The sequence below is a fragment of the Syngnathus scovelli genome, chromosome 3 (genome assembly GCF_024217435.2).
Source record: "Syngnathus scovelli strain Florida chromosome 3, RoL_Ssco_1.2, whole genome shotgun sequence".
Classification (NCBI taxonomy): Eukaryota; Metazoa; Chordata; class Actinopteri; order Syngnathiformes; family Syngnathidae; genus Syngnathus; species Syngnathus scovelli.
The window spans coordinates 22669867-22692570 of record NC_090849.1 but is presented as its reverse complement, the minus strand read 5'-3'; the positions used below and the strand labels follow the sequence as shown (position 1 = coordinate 22692570).

Genomic DNA, 22704 nt, shown 5'->3' with positions numbered 1-22704 from the left:
AGATAGATAGATAGATAGATAGATAGATAGATAGATAGATAGATAGATAGATAGATAGATAGATAGATAGATAGATAGATAGATAGATAGATAGATAGATAGATAGATAGATAGATAGATAGATAGATAGATAGATAGATAGATAGATAGATTAGAAAATGGGCCATTCATTGAAGGTGCGCCTTATAATCTGGTGCGCCTTATAGTGCGGAAAATACGATAGATAGATAGATAGATAGATAGATAGATAGATAGATAGATAGATAGATAGATAGATAGATAGATAGATAGATAGATAGATAGATAGATAGATAGATAGATTAGAAAATGGGCCATTCATTGAAGGTGCGCCTTATAATCCGGTGCGCCTTATAGTGCGGAAAATACGATAGATAGATAGATAGATAGATAGATAGATAGATAGATAGATAGATAGATAGATAGATAGATAGATAGATAGATAGATAGATAGATAGATAGATAGATAGATAGATAGATAGATAGATAGACTAGGCTAGAAAATGCAGAGTAAAAATGAAAAATGCTATAATTCTTCATCTTGTCTGAAGAAAGCATGTCGCAGACATGTTATTTATGTTTATGATCCGCGGCTCACTGCTCGTCTCGAAGTGTAAGTGGAAACATTTGGTGTAGTACACACACACACACACACACACACACACACACACACACACACACACACAAATACAGTCTTCTAGATGTTAGGCGTAGGCACTGAATGGTCTCAAGGGCCAGGAGCTCGAAAGTTCATGTGATCGTACCATGTGCGGTTGGTTTTGTGTGCGTGCATGTGTGTGTGCGTGTTTGTGTCAGGGAAGCTGACAAGAGGCTCTTTCATGAAGGTCGTCTACCATTGGGCTCAGACTTCACGCTGTCACCTTTCTCTCTCTCTTTTTAATCCGATTGCTCCACCGCCCAATAGGTTTCCTCTTAATTAACTTCAAATCTTAATTGGCTTGCGGTTTAATTAAAATCGGGCTTCACGAGATCAGGATTTTGGGGGTCGATAACCGATTAGCGAGTTTAAATATCTAACGATGGAGTAAAATAACTATTGAAATACGTTTTTATTTACTAAACTAACTTGTGTGCAGTTGATGGAGCATAAGCAAAAACACGCTTTAGCACTTTTGCCGATATTTAACGTTGTTTGCCCAGCCCCAAGGAAGGAAAGGGGGAAAAAAAAAATCCATTAGTGATTACCAAAATGAATTTGTGGAAGCCTGCTATCGATAAATCTATATGCGAGAAACTGTACCTGCTCTAATGAATGCTGGAATGAAAATAATTGTTTTTCCATCCACTTTCAAAATTACATTAAAAATTTAGTTACAGGTTCCAGCTTTCATACAAGTCAACGATTGGAAATTTGTCATCACTTTTGTTTCGCGTTACGGCAGATGTTGTGTTTGTCAAAAGAATGTGTGGACTGCATTCCATGTGCTATGCAATTTTAGTTGTGTTGTGGGTTCTTGTGTGTGTGTGTGTGTGTGTATGTGTGTGTGTGTGGTCCTGTCAACCTCTCACCGCCCCCCCCCCCACTTGATTGGTTTGTCATGTTGCTGACTGGATGCTTCACCTTATATCAGGACACACACATGCGCACACACACACACACACACACACACACACACACACGCACACACACACACACAGCAGATAGACAGAGGCAGTAGGTCTGACTGTCCTTGCAGCCTCGCCGAGCGCTGTAAAAGTGTTTCAGAGCAGTCATTTGTCAAAGTCACTCACTCTTTGTGTTGCTTTCTCTTTCACTGTCTCGCTGCTTTTCTTCAAGTTAAAGTGAATCGAAGTCAAAGGCTTTAGAATAAAATACATTTATGAATAAATAAATATTTTTTGACTGGGTTTTGTGCATCCGCATTTTTGTCACTTTTCAATGTGACACTAGGGCGGCGCCACTGACCTTAATGCTACTCTACTAAAGCTCAATTGACCTTGTTGTAAAAATGTCTCGAGTTTTTTTTTTTTATGTGATACGAAAGTACACGTTACGCGTCATTAAATGCGCACGGGGGCCAGGCGTCCTACCTGGTGGCAAACACCGTGTCAACAACAGCCGAGCGTGACATGGCTTGGTCACTTTGTCACCCCCGTGTGTCTGACAGCACGCTCATATGAATTATGAAGGCCATTTTTATGTTCCAGTGCACACAACACATCTTTTATTCACACAGATGTTCTTCAAGTAATGTACTTTACATGTATACATAGCGTACGGACATGGAAGGTGATGGATGCACCGGCCACATTATTAGGCACACCTCTATTAAAATATGAATGTCAAGCCAGTTAGCTTTATATTGTTTCGGAACAAAAAGCTACCGTATTTTCCGCACTATAAGGCGCAGCGGGTTATAAGGCGCACCTTGAATGAATGGCCCATTTTAAAACTTTGTCCTTATATAAGGCGCACTGGATTATAAGGCGCATAGAATAAATAACTCAACATTGCTCAAACGTTAATATCACACAACACAAAATAAAAACGTAAAGCTTACTTTAATAAATTAGTCCTCATCTACGAATCCATATTGGTCCATATATAAGGCGCACTGGATTATAAGGCGCACTGTCGGCTTTTGAGAAAATTGGAGGTTCCTAGGTGTGCCTTATAGTGCGGAAAATACGGTAGTTGATCAAATAAAAAGAATTACTGTTTATTTCCATGCTACGTCGATATTGTGTGTGTGTGCTTTGAAAAGACGCTGGCAGCCTAGATACATATCATTTGAAGCCCACCAACAGATTTCACACACTATTTGAAAGTCCAGATATAGGAATTTTATTTTTTATTTTTTTTCCCTATGGAAGTTTTCTGTATTTGTCGCAGAGTGATCTCCCCGGTGCACGCCGCCCTGTCAACTATGTGTGTAAATAGCTCATTAGCGCAATGGGAGGGGCACATCCCGACTATGTGTGTGTATGTGCGTGTGTTGACTGATGTGGTCGCAGCAGGGTGCCGAGGCCTACTTCCAACCTCCTCTCATCCCATCCTGGTTGCTCTCTTCCGTCGCCGCTCTCCCTCCGCCTTCATCTGATGTGGTGGCATCACCGAGGGACACCGCTTGTCTTCAAACGTCCCATTCCTGACTCCCCCTCCCTCCACGCTCACTTCAAGTCCTATGACACACTTGTCACCCGCACCCTGAACGTTATTCGTTACCCCCTGCCGTTTTGTCGCAACTCCGCCCGCCTCATTCCACTGAATTCCTTTTTTTTTTCAGTTTCTATCGGGATGATGGCTCTCTCGGTCTCTTTCTTGAATTTGTAAAAATCACCACAAGTATGGACTTGATTTAGGGAGATGAGTGAAAAATTCTCCCCCCCCAATGCCAGAGACAGGTGAAACCAAATCCGTTGAATGGCACCATTGTCTGGATTTGCGCCTAAAGACTGAAAGGAGGCGCCGTGAATGCGTTTGTTGGCTGCACTCTAACACTTGACCTCTGACCTTACCTCCTATGGAGCCCTCTATGATTGCTGCCGGGCCGGTCTGTGTTTGTGCGTCACTCTGGCTTTTGTTTAACTTTTCTGCCTGTTAACGTTGTTTTCCTCCCCGTCCGTCCCTTGCAAAGAGAACGTGGGTTTAGACGGGCTGGGCTCATGTTAAACAAAGATTTAAGCCGGTGGGTGGCTGGCGGAGAGGCAGACTAAGGTGAGGCTCAAGAAGGAAGATGAGGGAACACAAAAACATTATATTTTATTTAATTTACCAGATTAAGATTTTGTCTGTCTGAAATCTGGTAACTACAAATGCAGCAACAACAACAACAAAATACACAAATGGTTAAATTTACCAGATTAGGATTTTGTTTGTCTTAACAACAAATGCAGACCTTAAATTTGGACATCCAAAAACGTTCGGGGGTAGACCGCAAAACTCTCCCAAGATGTTGGGTTGGTTAACAAAAAATACTTTTGGCCAAAATGCCGCATGGTGAATTATGATTTTCTCCACCTACTTTATTACGTCGTGCGATTTAGACTCATTTGAGTGGTGAGGTTGACGACACTTTGAACAAAAATATCTCATGGCGAGCTATCAAACTCTCTGTCGACACATAAGAGGTAAAATCCCCCGTCAGAGCTTCTAAGGGCCCACATGTCAAGTGTCACTCATTTCCATTTATGCTCATTTGGCTAAATTATGTGTCAAGTATCATTGAATCCAATTTGGGCTCATTTGGTTGGATTACTTTGGACAAGCCGAGTCAAATTTGGTGTTTGGACGCTCTCGAGTTTGAAATTTTAAATCAAATTTGGTGTTTGGACGCAATTTCAAATTTTAAACCAAATTTCAAACTCTTTGCTCCACTTGATCCACGTTTTTGGTAGCCATGATTCAGCCAAGTTGAATTCCCTTGGACGCCAAAATCACTGCTTTTAATCAAAATGGTTGACCTGCTGATAATTTTAGGACTTTTGAGAAGTTTTGGTGCATCCTGTCATGATTGACAATCCCGCCAAATTGTAATTGGATCAAAGTTAGTGGCAAGACTTTTGTCGAGTTCTCACAAAGCTTGATGTAAAATCCAATGGAAGTAATAGTAAAAAGAAATATGATGTGAATATAGGTAGGACTTATGCTCTTTTTCTGTGTATTGAGGATGAAAGCAGGTCTTGATCTATTTTTAGCCTTTCGTCATAAAGGGAACAATATTCAAGCGTGTTGCACATCAAAAGTGCCCGCTCCCGCTCAGTTCTCACTTAAGGCGGCGGAATGTCGTTATTCAACAAGTATGCAAATGGTGATTTCCAGGGTGTCTTATTTGATCAGTAGCATATATTCGAGTTATGTCTTTGTTCTTGCCTGGTGAAACGTATTCATGTCCAATACATCAGAAAATCTGCCGTGGATATATTGATTTAATAACATGCTTGTTATTGTTTTTGTCTGTGGGCAGAAAAGTTGCCACTTTGAAAATAACACAATGTAATACACTATAATCGAATGTAGTTTATTAAACATATTCATATTTGAATGTTTCCATTTGTGTATATTTCACTGGAGTGACTCTTAACTCACAAATATACATAAAAAGTCTCCTAGTATGAAACATTTATCAGAAAAATTGAGATTTTTTTTGCATGTATTACTTCTCACTATGATGTAAACACCTTCTTCGGTCGTGCTTACTCATCCACGGTAGTTATTTGCCGTTCTTCGCGATTAAGGATGCACAAGATAAATATTTGTCCCGAAATGACACAGTAACAACGTGATGGTCATTTATCGGCGATCTCGGCGAGTCTCCGGCGCGGTCTGCCGACACCTCGCAGACAATCAATAAGGCTTTAATTCATCCTTCAAAGATAATTTCATGCTCGCTAAAGCCCATTGGTTATATTAATACATCTATTAAAGTGAAGTTCATATGGTGGCGGCGGTGCGGCTCGGGAGCCCAGGGCCGCTGATGGAGGAGAGTGCCATGACCGCAGCTATCTGCGCGTGTTAAATGAGACTTTAAACTGTTAATCATCTCGGTTAGCGGCCCCTTGCAGACAACTTCTCGGCTCTTTAATGGCTAATAAGATTCACTAAGACGGCGAGTGGCGGGCCCCGTGAGGAAGCAGTATCTGATATCTATTTTTTTTTTTGTAGCTTCTGAGGCACTGCAATGACCTCGACATTGACTTTTAGAGGAAAGTGCTTAAATTTGCTTTTTTATAATGTCTGATTTCTGTTATCCTAATGAAAATACAGGAAAGTCCATTTAATGGGTCGCTATATAGTGTGAGAAGGAAAGTTCAGTAAGTTGTAGGTGTTTCTATCGGTTCACAATAGACGATTGGATACGATTATCGATACAAGCAGGACGATTCGAGGATGTCATTTTTAAAATGACCTTTGTCATGTTTATCAATATGCACCAACAGGTAAAATCGCTCCTAATCCACAAATATAAGAAACAACAAATCATCGGCGTCAAAGCGATTTATATCTGGCGATTCGATGCGTATCTCGATGCGTGGGGTGCGATACGATTCAAGGATAAAATCAAGGATGTCAAGCGGGTAAAAAGGGCTTGGTAGATTAGCAATATGTATTTCCTGTTAATGCCGGATGACTTTTGCGTTGGTTCAGTGAAGGATTGTGACATCTTTTAAAGCAGAAACCTTGAAAACTTGACTTTCAGACTCTTTTGTCCAAGCGCTGAATGGATGTCTGATACGTATAACACACTGTGCAAAAAGGAGCATTGAAAGTGTGTGTGTGTGTGTTGCATAAGTGTTATCAACGTTCTTGATAACACAAAATAGCAGCGGAAAAATATGACTTGGTGATTGATGAGTCATCGCATAATGACGGCTATCACTCGTTGGACTCCACTCCTGAGGGGGGGGTGAGAGTACTTTTTTTTTTTTTTTAAACGTGGGAATACGACAGACAGCTGTTCTGTGTCCAGCTCATTTTAATGAGTGATGGATGGTGGAGTTGTAAAAGTATCATGGGAAGTGGCGTCAAAATAGTTCCGCAGGGTGTGGGCTTGTTTGAGTGCAAGACCACCCGTGTCATTACGGGTGGGACTAAACGATGCTGTACCAAATGTTTTTCAAAATTCACGCTAACGTCTGTTGAAAGAACAAAAATATTGTTGCTATTGATTACGACAAAGAAAAAACATCTTTAGTTCCACAAAGAAGATATATACAGAAATACAAATTGAATACTTTTATTTTTCATTACGTGTAGTTTTGATTAAGTTAAACGATAGATTTGTACCATTTTTCTTTCGTTGATTGAATTTAACAATACATTTGTGTAGCAATCGCTACCATATGGTTTTACAAAAGAGTTCCATGCACTGATTTGTGCGTACATTGTGACTCCCGTAATAAAGTGTGTGTGTCTTTGCTGACCTGTGACAAGACAGAAAAGAGTCCCAGCAGCGGGGGTCTTCCTCCTTCCTCACAGACACACACATGGTTCTACGACACACAATAACACACTGGCTGGCCCGTCCGTCCGTCCGTCTCCGTGAGAGTCATCAGCTGTCTTACTGGAAGCACTTTCCCAGCAGCTTTACAGCATTGTTGACCACTTACACACACCCACACAAACAACAAAAATGCACAAACAACACAAAGCGTTCCAGTCCATCCCTTTGCAAAATTACAGACCACTTTAACCTTTTACTGAGTGGCAGGGGGGCAATTTATCTTTTTGTAATGACCTCAAGACCCGCACACAGGAAGTGTTGCCCAGACATTAGCACCACAACAGACACATTTTTCTCGTCATTTATTTATATTCATTGGAAGCCTCTGTACAGTATTGTTAGCTTGGATGCTAGTGCTAACGTAACACAACCATCAGCGGTGTGTTAGCTAATTTGCTAGAAAAGTAATGTGCTGTGCCATTTAGAATTTCTCGACCAAAACCAAGAATATAGAGGGATTTTTTTTTTTCGGGACACTATGGTAGAACATGGCTTTGAGGGAACGGACAGAAGGAGACTATCTCGCTTGCTTTGTCAAAGTGTGCCAGCTTCAAGTTGTTTGCCACTCCCAGTTGACATTTACTGTAAAACTGACACATAAAAGCAAAGACAATTAAACATTGTAATGTGTATTTAAACACCCAGAATGTTCTAGCATGCCATATAATTTCGTCCAGCAAAGGTCCACTAGCTCAATGCTAACATGTGATGTAGTTTTAAACCTTCAATTAGCTCCTATTTTAACACACATCAAGCAGTAACCATCAAAACAAAGAGCTTTAAATCATTTTTTCTTTGGTATCCACTTTTTGGGTTTTACTCAAAGTTTGTGATTTTATGACCTCAGTCAGAATGTGTTCTTCTGTTTTGCTGCAGGTTACGCTTTTGTTTGAGACAGCTGTCTTTTCAGTCCTACTTGTCTGATATTGCTTAACTGTTGTTTAGTTGGTTTGTCATCACTAAATAATATCAAATAAACAAATTGCTTCATGAAGAGTAATCAGGGAAAACATATTTTTAATACACTAATACAATTAAAATTGTATCCGATTAATCGATGGACTAAACGATAGACTAATCAATTCTAAAAATATTTGATAGTCAAAGTGTTTGTCATCACTAAATAATACCAAATAAACAAAGATGATTGCTTCATGAAGAGTAATCAGGGAAAACATATTTTTAATACACTAATACAATTAAAATTGTATCTGATTAATCGATGGACTAAACGATAGACTAATCAATTCTAAAAATATTTGATAGTCAAAGTGTTTGTCATCACTAAATAATACCAAATAAACAAAAATGATTGCCTCATGAAGAGAAATCAGGGAAAACATTTTTAATACACTAATGCAATTAAAATTGTACCCGATTAATCGACGGACTAAACGATAGACTAATCAATTCTAAAAATATTTGATAGTCAAAGTGTTTCAAATTTGTTTTCCCATTTTTTAATCACGATTCCATACAATCTTTGGACAGCCAAGGTGTCCTCTGACACAGCTAAGACATTTTCAAACATGAAATATTGATGAATTCTATGTGTTAAGGTCAACATTTGCTAACTGTAAGCAGGGGTGACAGCCCATGTTGACACAGGCTCCCGACTTCGTACAACACACACACACACTTGCAAACACATGCTTTCACACAGTGGCACTAACACCCAACATTCCTCATACATACGCGTATATATGTGTGTATCTTTTCCCGAGTGTGTGCGTGCATGCCGTGATGGAACACATGGGAACTAACATGATTGCGCTTAATGACCTCTGCAACAAAAAGGCCTTTCAGCCTGCTTGTTTAGATCAACTCCCTCCCTCCCTTACCTCTACCCTCCACCCATTTTTTTTTTCTAGCCAATTGACTCCCACAGGAAGTGGTTAAAAGCACAAATCCACTCGGGCTAGGTCAACAGCAGCTGAAAGGTTTCCAAAATCAGGAAGTAATCACGGACTGATTATCATCATAATGCCAGGTGGAATCAAGCTTGGTTTCCGTGTGTGTGTGTGTGTTTGTGTGTGCATCTCGGGGGAATGTTTTGTCATTCCTCCCAGAGTTAAAAGCTATTGGTAATTTCTAAAGATCAGACGTCTTAGCTGGAATTGCTGCTGTTTACACTCGTTTTTAAATCAATTGTTTCATGGTAACTGTGTGTGGGGGGGAAAGTGCAGATCGGATACATGATGAGGTCACTTCTTCGCTATTTTCTTTTTTTTTTTATTTGTAGTAATTCTAAGAGAAAACTGTAAACCTATTTGGAATGAATTGAGTCAGGATTAAAATTAAAATCAAAATGCCACAAGGATTTCACAGATTGTGTATGTACTGTAAGTTAGTTCCACACGTAAAGTAAAAAAATTTCAAAATTGTATGTACCGTATTTTCCGCACTATAAGGCGCACCTAAAAACCTCCAAATTTCTCAAAAGCCAACAGTGCGATTTATAATCCAGTGTGCCTTATATACGGACCAACATGGATTCGTGGATGAGGACTAACTTGCTAAAGTAAGCTTTACGTGTTTATTTTGTGTGATATTAACGTTTGAGCAACGTTGAATTATTGATATTTGTTATTGCTTTCACTCTTTCGAGCGTTACTATATTGTGATTGCATCAACGTTTGAGCAAGGTTGAGTTATTTATTCTATGCGCTTTATAATCCGGTGCGCCTTATAGTGCGGAAAATACGGTAGTTGATTTTAACCTTTTACGTGGACATGCTTGAAATAATGTCATTCAAAAAGATTCTAAATTGTTCTTTTTGAAATAGAAAAAACTAATCAGGCCCCCTATGCCAGACTTTGGTCACCCCCTGGCGGGAAAATAATCTGCATCTCTCGACCGTTTCACAGCACCTCGGACAAGGCAAGCCGTTGTTAAAATGTCTGGACAGCAAAGGCCTGTGAGATGATCATGATAAGGCATCAGTAAAACACACCCACGCTTGTGATAAGATACACACACACATACACACACTAAGACTAATGACATGGTGTGCCTTACGAGACTTTCCACACAGAGGTAGCCTGAATTCATAAACCGCGAGCACTTCTCTGCATTTGTAAGAGCGAAAATCATCCCTCACGTCTCACACTCGGTCGAGCAGAAACAAAACGAACACTTTTGACACAGACCAGGCGTAGTCATTATGCTCCATTGCCGAGGTCCTGTGAATCATCAATGCTGATTGGTTCGAACGAGACTTTACCTTGTTCTTTGCCACTGAACAAAAGGCCAAAAATCTCACAACTTCCAAAAATTGTGAAAAAGCTTTTATTCAAAAGCTTCTAACCAGTAGCTTGCAGGAAATAAAAATGGTGCACCACATGTTGTCACATACTAAGTGCATTCCTGTAGATTCATTTTTTTTTTCTTTTTGTAGTCACGATAATGCTCCCTCGAGATGACAGATTAAACAACCTTGTCAACGTTGAAACCCGATGTTAATTATTCGCCTCACATGCTGATGAGAAAAATGTCCGAGCAAGTGTAATTGTTTCGGAGAGCTCCGAGCATGTTTAATGATCTAACAAAGTGCTGTCTTGTCTCTTTCTGTTTTCTTCTTTGATCATCGCCCGCCCGACGCCGCTTCCTGTCCTCCCTGCGCCTTCCAAATCCTCAGGTAAGAAAAACTTTTTGATTTGTCAGCTATGGTGGCAAATAACTGTAAAGGAGATATTCATCGTAGTCAAAAGTTTTGGGACAATGGTAGTCTGGCTAAACTGGTTTAATTAGATGGAATCCAAAACAAAAGGCATGTGTGGCTATTGTTTACAAGTCTCTCTTTCTCTCTCTCTCTCTCTCTCTCTCTGTCTCTCTCTCTCTCTCTCTGTCTCTCTCTGTCTCTGTCTCTCTGTCTCTCTCTCTCTCGCTCTCTCTCGTTCTCTCTCGCTCTCTCTCGCTCTCTCTCTCTCTCACACACCACAGTTATCGCGTGACCCCCCCGTGACCTTGTGGTCTCGCGGGTGCAGATTTCCATACGTACAGCTCACCTTTCGCAGCCATTATAAACTCAGCGCAAGACACACCGGTGTAACTGCCGAATCCCTTTGCTCTCTGTTGTTTACAAAAACAGCAGCACCTACCAAAGAATATTAATGCGGCCCGTAAATTCTGAACGCGTTTGATGCAGGGCCATGACAAAAAACACATCGACAGCAACATCAGTGAGCTCTTTGTGTTTCTCCTGTGTGTCCCAATACTTTTGTCTTTGCGTTGGTTAAAACTCTATGATGAGAGTCAGCGGCTGTCGCCGATGTCTGGCTGTTATTTAACTGTATTGTATCACGGCGAGCATTACAAGCACCCTATTTTGTAGTCTGGTATCTTCAGCCCCTGCCAAATTGTTGCAAACTTTTGTGGCATTATTGAATCTTGTTCAATGACATCCAGCGGTGACTGAGGGATACACTTTTGTGATTGTCGCACAAATTGCTTTGGACGTGAATGGCGGTTCTCCGCACGCACACAGTCACACCGTCCTCCCCGGGGTGCGTTATGTTTTTGTTCCAGCTTATCCCTCCATCTAGTCGACTCAATTGTGCTGTTCAGTGAACAGTGAAATGGACTTAGCGGCTCCTCAGTACTGTCAGGTGTGTTTGTTGTCTGAAATAAATGAACAGATGGCTCACCCAACCAGCATGGGTCGTGTAGGCGATATGTGCGTGTGATTGTTTGTGAGTGGGAGTGGATTCACGTTTTACCAAGGAAGATGAGAGGGGAACTCGGAATCATGGAAAGTTTGGGCTGTTGCCCGCAGAGATCTTGAGATGGGTAGCATGTGATCCAGCAAGAACTCAGCAAGCAAAACATGATGATGACCAAATGAGTTCAACAGCACCCAATTTTGCAAACAGCTGAATAAAAGTATATTAGGAAATAATTGAGAGGGAAAAAATATATCTGGATACTGAAATGAAAGGTCTGCTACGACGTGGGAGTTTGAGAGACGCGGTGTTGTAATTGCGAAAAATAAAACGGGAGAGCCGAGCGGACGTCGACTTGCCTCAGACGTGAGATGAGAAGTCTGCTTTTAATGATGCCCGCTGCATGAGGGGCGAAAGCTAGCATGATTAGCATTCGTCATGTCAAAGATAGAAGAAAAAGAGCAAGACGAGAAAATCGCGTTCCGTCGCTTTAAATGGCACTCGCAGATGGGAGATCGTAGAAACAGTAACAGGGAAAACAAAAACGAGGGAACTGTTATTGGAAGTCAACAATGACAGAAGAGAGGAACAGGAACTGCAAATGCGGGACAGGAACAGCAAATTTAAGAGAAGGACCGCAATAGAGATCACAAAGTCAGGAACAGGAAGTTAGACACAGTGAAGCTAATCAAGAACTGGAGCAGCACTTTAATAAGAATATTTCAGGAACAGCAGGTCAAGGAAGGAAAAGTCAGGAACAGCAGGGAAGGAATTCAAGGACAGGAACATGTCAGCGATTTGCAGCAACAGGAACACCAAGACGAGGACAGGAACAGGAAGTCAAGGAAGTCAATAACAGGCGCAGACACTCAAGGGCAGCAAGTCAGAGGCATGAACTAAAAGACCTTGTCAGGAACAGCTCCAAAAACGGGACTGTGCAAAATATGGGCCAACATTATTTGCATACACTTTATTCATTATAAATAAAAAAACATGATGTCTAAAATTAAATGGAGGAAAGAAAAGGTCAGAAGAGTCACAACAGACGTTTAATTAGCATATGTAAACCATTCCCTTCCAGCTTTCGCCTTTCTTCTCCTTTATTCTTAACCATCAGCCTTACATCTTATCGCTTCACCTTCTTTCTCCCCTTCTTTCTCTTCTTTCTTTCTCCACCTTTATTTATTCTCTCTCTCAAAAAAAAATATATATAGACTGTCTACCCATCTTTTTCTATTTGCCCTTTTTTCCCGGCCGGCTCTTACCATTTGCCCCGGTCCTCCAAACCTTCTCGCCTCTTCATGCTCGTCTTTCATCTTCCTCCCCCCTCGCACTCCATTCGTTCCTTCACTCCGTTCCGGTCGCTTGGCACTTCACTAAGAGGTTGTTGATGATATAATGGCACACTCCAGTATTTGAATATTTATGCAAGGGAGCGATGGAAAAGCGTGCGAAAGGAAGCCAAACGCGAGCTTGTGGGCCAAACACGGAAGTTTGAACAGCTTGCCAGGTGTGCTTTGTTATTCTGAGAATTTTTTTTTCCCACTGCATGCTAACTACATGCGGCTCTAATGACACATTTGCTCAGTATTTTCCATTTTACATCAAAACATTGTGCATTTTAATGAACTGACAAAGCGTTGTGTCTGATGAGAGCGTACACCGATGCATCGTCGTCCTTAATAACAAATTTGTTTTATCTCGCCGCATTATATTCCAAATGCTCTCGTTGGTCCTTAATAAGAAATTTTGTTTATCACGCCGCATTATATTTCAAACGCCCTCGTTTTCACTTAATGTGAAGCATTAACAAGCTCCTCACTACGCAGCAGAAAGTAAACTCGAGTCATTCTTGGGTGCATTACTTGCTTACTGTGCTGTATCTCGCATTTCTTTTATCTCTTTCTACTTGCAACTACAGGTCGAGTAATCCACTTCTTTTTAATGTCCTGAGGGGCGCACAGAGGTGCTTTTATCCTCCTTTGCCAAGTAATGAACCACAACAAGGGATTACCTGACACTGTTTTTTAAGGTACAATGGGATCGCTTTCCCGGAGGAAAATATGATTTTATTCCAGAAATTGCATTTGCACAAATAAATGTCTCTCTTTGGGGTTAGTATGTAGGAAACGGGAATAACTGGAACTGGGATAGCAAGTCCGAAAGCCGCAAAATGAAAACAAGAAAAATAAACCCGGGGAAGCACGTCGGAGTCATTAAGAGGAATTGGTAGAGCAAGTCAGCAAAATGAAAAGTCGGAAACAGAAATACAGAAAGTCCGAAACTGCAATAGACAGTGATCAGGACCTGGAATAGCAAGTCACAAAAATAATCTTCAGGAATTAGAAAGAGCAAATCAGGAACAGAAAGGACATGCCAGGAACAGCTAAATCAAGTCCGAAACAGGATCAGCAAATCAGGAACAAGAACACAAGCCAGAAACTGGACTACCAAGTCAGAATCAGAAAGAGCAAATCAGGAACAGAAAGGACCTGTCAGGAACAGCTAAATCAAGTCAGAAACAGGATCAGCAAATCAGGAACAAGAACACAAGCCAGAAACTGGACTACCAAATCAGAATCAGAAACATCAGGTCCTGATGATCTCAAGCAAGTCCGAGATAGTTTAAGACTCAAAATAGCAAGTTGAAAATGAGAACGTAAGCCAGGAGCAGCAAGTTAAGAACTGGAATAGTGGAATAGAAAGTTAGAAACAGGAAGAGTAAGTCAGGAACAGCAGGTCAGGAGCAAGAACAACAAGTGAGGGGCAGGAATAGCAATCCAGGAACATTAGGACTATTATCTGGAATATCTCCTGATACGATGGAATCAAAATTTCCATCACCGTTATAATAATATATCACCATGCTCTTCCTGTTCTGCGTCATCCCTCTCTTTGTTGGTAAACACTTTCTCCTTTAGAGCTGTTTGTTTAGCAGCATCTCATCTTAGACATCAAACATTGGCGGAAACCCCCCTGGAGCGTCCCGGCATCCTCAAAAGCCTAACAAGGTACACATGCAATGGGGAGGGTCTCCATAAATGCGCTCCACTGATGTGTTTTGGAGTCATATTTGTTTTGAAGTGTTTAAATGATTACAGATTACAATTAACGGAAAGTATGCGTGTGGACATTCCGGCTTTTTACGCACTTTGTTGCGCTAACTTGTCATTAGCATCTCCATTCCGCACAGTTACACGTTGAAAGAGTTTCTCGCGAGCATCTCTTCGCATTCCCAGCCTAAAATAAACTTCCATCATACTGTTTGTCGTGCATTTTCGATAGCCCGGGCCTCCATCTTAGTGTTTCAGAAAATATGTGGTTAAAATTGCCTAATCATGTGTCAAGTATGGAGCCATAGCTACTTTGTGGCCATGAATGACTATTTTGTGATGGCAATTTATTGTTATTTTTTTCCCTATTGTGTTTAGTGGTTTGTAATAATGGCTTAAATTCATTTTGATTTCTTTTGCCTTTGTTGCTAATTGACGGCTTTCAGTAGACTGCTGCTATTGTGTTCTTGACAATGCAACAAAATGGCCGTGTTTGTGTTGTACCTTGTCATTAACATGTCAAGCAAGTGTTTTGTCGCTCCACTTATGTTTGAGTGTGACAAGTTGTCATTAATTACTTGTAGTTTTTGTTTTAAAACAGTAGTGTTGGAATGGTTTATCAATCTCATCAATTCAATTAAAATGTTTCCTGGTGTGATTTTTCCCAGATAGGTGCGACATTGTCAGGTGAAGAACGGGAAGTCAGGAACTAGACAATAATTGTATTTTTATCATGAATAAGTTGCATATTTTGGACATAATGTAAATGTTCTTTCTTCCCAAAGAATTTCCCCGTAACTCAATAATTGCCAGCCTGTTCCCCTTTGCCTTCATAAATCACCTTTTCTTTGCTTCCCGTCATCCATTGTTCTGATTTGTGTCTCATCCTTCTGCTCTGGCCTCCAAGGGCCTCGAGGTAGAATAAGTCAGCTCGAATGGCGGGAACAGAATTCCTTGATGCTGATCTAGCACTCTATCAGAAACCAGTGTCATATCTTCCCCTTAATTTATACACAGTACATTTATTTTTTTTAAAAAGACCCTGGTAATCAGTCCCAATTGTCCTCTTCTCTCACCAAAGGTCACGCATGGCTTGGTAATTTCAGATTTTACAAAATGGTGACGGTGAATCTGCACCTTCTTTTTTTTTTCTCAACTTTAATGACAGAGAGCAGTATTCAATGAAACTTGACAGCAAGGGCATGGTGACATTTTTGAATAATTGTCACAGAGTGGTTCCTTCACTGTAAATGTGTGGAGTTTTTTTTATTGTATATTGGAATTATTCAAATTGGAATCCAATTAGAAATGGCGCCAAACGACCAACTGGTGTTCATACGCGGTCGATCAATACTCGGAACAAAGGTAGAGTCCAAGGAACTCAGGGAAGGGTTCAGAAGGGGGCCTTGGATTTTTATCTATTACATTTATTTATTTATTTAGATTCCACTTCTATTGCCAACACATTATATTTTAGTCTGAATCATTCCAAAAAAGACCGGTGGTTATTATTCGTCAGTGCTTGGCAGAAAATCTTCGAGAGGTCCATCTGTCAGGGAAAATTATGAAAAGCACTCCCATAACTTGGTGGAGGGAGGCATGTGTGTGTGTGTATAGACCAAGAAAAAAAAAAAGTTCATTTGGCAACTCATTTGTTATCATTTTATACCGATCATCCCCACAGAGTTGGCACGCTCCCTCCCAAATGCACCTCCTCATCAAAGTTTCATAAATGGAGAAAAAGTCGGCGCTCCTCCTCCGTGACTCGTAAAATCAATTTTATGTGTCACACCTATTAATTTCCCTGTGTTTTTTTTTTTTTCAGTCACTTTGGCATGAAATTAGCTCCCAGGCACGTTTTTAGCTACGTTGGTTTTATGTCATAGAAGACAAGAAGCCAACTAGAAGTAGAAAAATATATTTGAATGTCTATTTATTTATTTATTTATTTATTGATTTATTGATTTATTGATTGTTGGTTACTTACAAAGAAGCAGCTGTTTGGGAAAAGGCACCACATTCAAATATTCATGATCATTCCAAATTTGCACTTGAATGGTTAAGGGGGAAAATACAAAAAGAATTGAAGTGGGGGGGGGGGGTATCAAGGTCATCAATCATGCCCCCCCGCTCACATGTACTCGCACTCATCTTGTCAGACATGCATTGTTGTAATTGGGTCTTGCCAGGTTATAAAAATGCTTGCTTTTGTTTTTTTTTAATCTGTCCTCAGCAGAGCATGCAGCACCATTAATCACCGCCCCTCTTCATCTTACTCGGATTTTGTTGTTTGTGTCGGCGCGCGAGCTGTGATTGGTTTGTGTGTGTAGCAGACAAGTAGATGTGGAGGAGAGAGGGGAAAGCAAAACACTTGAAAGGCAAGGTGTTTGCTCGTAAAGCAACAGTAGAGCGCCGTTCTGACCTTAAAAATAACAGCTTTCGGAATTACGTTGACGCTACGCTGATGCTACGCTGCCTCGTGAGGAGGAGAATAATGTCTCTGCCGTTGCCATGGTAACCCTTGATCACCCACTTATAATACTGGCAGACCAGCCAGGGCAATTATTAACTAGGCCCCGTCCACATGGAAATGAAGCTGATCTTTGTCTTATTCTTTGTTCAAATGTTTCCTGTGAATAAGAAATTGTAAAATAAAAAGAAGCCGGGAGCGTGTAGGCCTGACATCGTGTTAACAATAGCATCTGCGCTAACATCGGAGAACAATATATCCTCTGAGGATCCCGGATAATGTAATTTAATGGATAAAGTACCGCTATAAACCAGAAATTTACTGTAATTTCATGTTAACATTAGCATTTCTGTCATTGTTTTTCCTAATGAAATCCATCAGTAGCATCTTTAAATTTGAACTCTACAAACTTTTTGGTCAAAAAAATATGAAGGCAGCAGCTGCTCCACTTAGCTTATCCGCTCTCATTATACTCGCATCATTAGGCTTTTTTTTTTTTTTTTTTCTCTCCCCCCACAGCACCGCCAATCTAAATTTATCATGGAATGTCACATTCACGCGCTCGCATTAACTCGCTTTCGCGCGCCTGTCCGATATCATTTCTCACACATGATGCTCGTCCATCATCCTCTCTGACGCTAACCCCCCCGCCGTGACAGAGACTTTGTCGATAATTACACACAAGGAGAAGCACTTTGATTGTGGCTTTATTATATCTGTACAAGAACAACAAATGTCACATTGCTGTTGTTTAAAAATAGAAATGAGGGGAGTTGTTTGTTCCAAGCTCAAACTTAACTTAGCTCTGTTGCCATGTTAACAAAAAATCACACCCAAAATGTCCTTCTTGTGTTGCGTTTGTGAGAAATTTGAATTTGTTGAACTGATGTCATGTACAGTACATGCCCTACTGGAGTGAGGGTGGATTTAAAATATCATCTTTTTCAAATGACCGCAGTAGACTGTAATGAAATATGTCGGCGCGGCGCCCTTGCAAAACACCCGACAGAACAACAACAAAAAAAAAGAGCTTTTGTCCTCCGTTGACAGGAAAAATAATCAAAGGCCGGCTTTTTTTGCATAATCCGTCGCCTTGCTGGCATATCTTTTTACGTTCCCATGGAGCAGATCACGTTTAATTCACAATATGAAAGAAAAGAATGCAAGCATCAAATCGCTCAATAAATAAAAAATGAACATCAGAAACTAATATTTAACGTCTTAACTCTTTTATTTTCGGTGAAGCGCAATAAAAAATCGCATCCTTGTTTTGATTCGAACAAATAATAATGATTGAAGAAATTTCGGCGAAATGAATGTTTTTAAAGGACTTTTGAAATCAAACTATTTAATCATATAATCGCTTAAATATTTTCTTTTTGAGAACATCAATAGCGTATATTCACCATTCAAGCTCCATTAGTATCACACGCTCGTAACATTTCAATGGTTGGATCGATTATTAGCGCTGCCTTTACACGCTTCTAATTTCCACATGCAACAACACAAAAGAGGTCGGAATGCTCAGCTGTAGTCCATTAGCTCAGAGCTTACAAGACTCGGACACTTAAGAGGCCATTCATCAGCTATCTGACAGGAGCAACCTGCCCCAAACATATCCACTCATGCAGGGAGCCCCCACTTCAACTCCTGACCTCACCGTCCACCTGCACCGAGATCTTTTCATCATGTAGCATATCTTCTTAATGGCTCACTCACGCACATACAAAGGCGTCGTCACTTCAGTGGACATTACTTGCCATCGGTGTGTTTACGAAAGCTGGGAAAAGTGAAATGTCCCACTGTGAACTTACTAGCTGCCATCTGCTAAGTGTCAACTTGAATCAGATATGACATCATAGATGGTAAACAAAAGCACTTTTATTTGAATTTTTGAAATCTACATGCATGTTAGTCCATTTAGGTTAAATAATCACTTTCCCATCCCCATTGCATAATTTTTGTTTGGATTTGTTTCTTTAAAAATCTCCCAAAATGACTTTTGGTGACTGGAAGGATTTTAATCTTTGGTGAAATCTCAGTTCCCCACTTATTTGTGCCGTGTGACGACGAGCAGCGTGAATACAGTTGTCGAGCTGCATGAGCACCGCTGAAAGCAAAACTAGCATCATCGTGGTCAAACCAGACGATCAAGTTGAAAAGTTCACCGTTTTTTTTTTTTTTTTTTGCATCAATACTAAAGCATACACTCGGAAAGATAGACCGTCAAGAAAAAGCAAACAGGGGCGGACGTCATTTGACCGCCACTACGCCGACCGAAAAGGTGAAGAGTTCAAATCTCAAGTGAACGAGCGACAAAGTCACTTTGTTTGCATGAGAGTCAGTCAGGGGGGGGAAAAAAAAGAGAGAAAGCAAAAGATGTATAGAGATGTTAAAAGGTTGTGGAGGCCGAGCGCCTTGAGCCTCGGGGCTGCCGGTGCTGCATGACTGGGCCTTTCAGACCGGCCCCACACAAAGAGACACACTCAGGAGCGGGAAATAACAAGAGGTTGCTTAGTTAACTGGGGTCAGGGGGCAGAAGGTGAAGAGGCTTTTAAGTGTGTGCCCGTGTGTGGGTATTCCTATGAACCCAAACATCTGTTTTGGCAGCTGCACCAAAGGTCGCCGCCTTCAACATGTCCATATATGTTAGCTTTATCCACCTGATTTTAAAGGTTAAGGCTAAAGACGCATTCCAGAAAGTTGACAATTGAAGACCTCTCACTGGGTAATGTCTAATGGAATTCCACTCAGGGTAAGACCTAGTCTTCCTCAAGTCACTGCAAATTCAGATTCAAGAGTTTTTATTCGCCATGGTTGAGCATGTTTGGTACATCACAGCCTCTGTTCAACATTTAGGCGACTACTCAGGACGTGTGAAAAATGACAAATATTCTCAAACATCTTAAACTCCCAGGAGGGCAAGGAAAAACTCAAAACTCCAGCTAGGGGAAATGAGAAACCTTGAGAAGAGACCACAGATCAATTCCAGGATTGGTGGTTTTATCCCTAAAAAAAATTCCAACTACTACTTTCCTATTAGCATTTTTAAAAAAATTTATTCATTAATACATGATGTAGACTCCCATTAAAAAATATTACATTGGTAAATTGACTTGAGGTAGTTGTTGTGATATGAGATGATTGTTTAAATTTTTGTGGATTTTCGGGTACCATTTTCGAAGCAAATACTCCGATTCTCTATAAAAGCAGATGCTAATGTCATTAGCTTTATAAGAGAGCCTCGTAAAGAAAACGATCCACACCGCTGTTCCCTCAAATGAACTCTTCACCCTTCTTGTTTATATCTGGCCATGTGGTCCTAATACAACACATCCCTCAGCGATGTTACCACTCGAGTACCTAAAATCACAGGAAGACCCTCCTGGGTGAACTCAATCTGAACTTTGTTTACTGGCGTGTTATGATACAATCTATCCCTAAAAAAAATAAAAAAAAAATAAATAAAAACATGATTACCCACAGTGACTGTATGTCTTTAGAGAGAATTACACGGCAGCTCAGAATAGTCTGAACAAATGAATCACCTGAGATTGAACTCACAACCTCCACCCTCGAGTCGACGGAGCTACCGTTGTTTATCTCCTCCTCTGTGATTTCAAATGTGATTGTAGTCTTATCGACAGTAACGAGTGGTTTGCTTTGTTGATTTGACTTTTGGAAAGTATTGGAAACTAGGTCTGTTGCAGCTTGAAACTAGATTTTAAGGCTTGTGTCTCGCTTTTACTTTCAATGCATGGACATTTTTTTTTGCCTGCATTGCATCTCGTTCCAAAATGGGCGGTATGATTAATATTGGTGATAAAGGAAATCTCTGTGATGAGGTGCTGCCAACATGAGTTTGACAGCTGTGTGAATTGAGAAGAGCAGTGGGACGAGGATACATCCTTGGGGTACCCCGGTGCTGATAGAGCGTGTGGATGATGTCGTTTCCCCAAGCCTCGCCTGCTGTGTCCTCCCTGTTAAGAAATTGAAACTTATGGGAGCTCTTTTATTTGCAGAAAAGTTCTGATTTTTTTTTTTAATTTTTTTTTAGCAGGTAGACTTCATATCACATTGTGGTTAGTTTATTGTTATAATTTGCATTGATTGACATGTAGAGTGGTTTAAGGAGGCCGGGTTAGTAAATGAACATTTGCATCATTTACTCTCAGTTGACAGCTATTACTTTGCAATTTTGCAACATAATAGAAGAAAGCTCTTGAAGTAAAAACAAGCTATTATGCTGGATATGATTGCCTTTTGGCTTCTTTAGAATCATTTCTTTATTTGCCTTGAATAAGACGTGCTGACAAGCTGAACACACAGTTTATCTAGACGGGAGGTTGACGGATTTACACGGTTGTTTATACACCCTTTTTTTGCCAAACAATATCGCTATAGCGTCACAAATAGTCCAAAGTCCAACTGAATTGGCCTAAATCTGCCAATGTTGGATTTCACCGCTTAATATGCTTTGCGCGGCCCACACGGCCAGCCGAGGCCGCCGGCTTCTCATCATTCATCGCCGACGTGTGTGCGCATGTCGCGGCCATGCTGCGCAGCTTTGGGTCACATGTAAATGAGGTAAAATAGAAAATCATCCCACTGTGCCGCAATCTGTGCACGGCTTGTGCAGCGGCTGGCGTGAGGAGCATTCATTTTTGCGAAGTGATGTACCGGAGAAGTCAACACCCTCAAGGTAAAATTTCAGTCAAGCTGGTGTTGAGGAAGTTTTTTCATACATTTTCAGGAGCATGTCAGGATTCCCCCAAATGATGATCGATCGGCAGGATGCCGAGTCTCAATACCCCTGGTTTGTAATGTCTACCTTAAAAGTGGTTAACTCCATGTCTGTGATGATAAAGATGAAAACATGGAAATAGCTGTGTCTGCAGTCTGTAGCTTATTTTATTTATTTTATTTTTTTTAAGTGGGGCGCCTGCTCATATTAACGAGATACAAGATGAACAGTGTGTGTGTGTGCAGAGGAGTCAGCAGGGGAGAGGAGCATGGTCAGTAATGTGTTTGTAATAAGGTCAGAAGCAGAAGTCCATTATAAAACAAAACCCCTTGAGGCTCTATTTATAGTGATCTAAGTCCACGAGGCGAGGCCAGGGAATAGAGAGGAAGTGGGGGGGAAAAAAAGATGAGGGAAGACCACCAAGAGGATGAGGGCGGTGGCCAGAGGTGAAGGTTAAAGTTTTTTTCTTATTCGAGTATACATGCAAGTCGGAATTTAGAGTTGGGTTTCTCAATGTACTGTATTTTCCGGACTATAAGGCGCACCTAAAAACCTAAGATTTTCTCAAAAGCCGACAGTGCGCCTATTATAAAGTAATTTGATGCGTCTGAAGTTGAAATAAAGATAAAATGGAGAATGATTTGATTTGGATTAAAAATCTGACATGATGCATTAATGGTCCGCCTTATAGTCCGGTGCGCCTTATGGTCCGGAAAATACGGTAATATACTTTTAGACTTTTTTTGAAAAGTTTTAAATAAAAAGTGTGCTAATATTCACGCTCCAAAATGG

The 22704-nt window shown here is 40.6% G+C and overlaps 1 protein-coding gene across 5 annotated transcripts in view; it reads left to right on the top strand.

Moving 5' to 3' along the window:
- The window catches only part of LOC125994407 (netrin receptor UNC5C), a 143840-nt gene that overhangs the window by 60589 nt on the left and 60547 nt on the right, over nt 1-22704 (top strand). The window contains exon 1 of one of the 5 annotated variants that reach the window (XM_049763743.2): nt 8535-8973. The exons of the other annotated variants lie outside the window; for them this stretch is intronic. Coding sequence (XP_049619700.1) covers nt 8967-8973 — 7 coding nt within the window. The 5' untranslated portion in view covers nt 8535-8966. Of the gene's footprint in view, nt 1-8534; nt 8974-22704 lie in introns of those variants that run through there. 5 annotated transcript variants of the gene reach the window in all.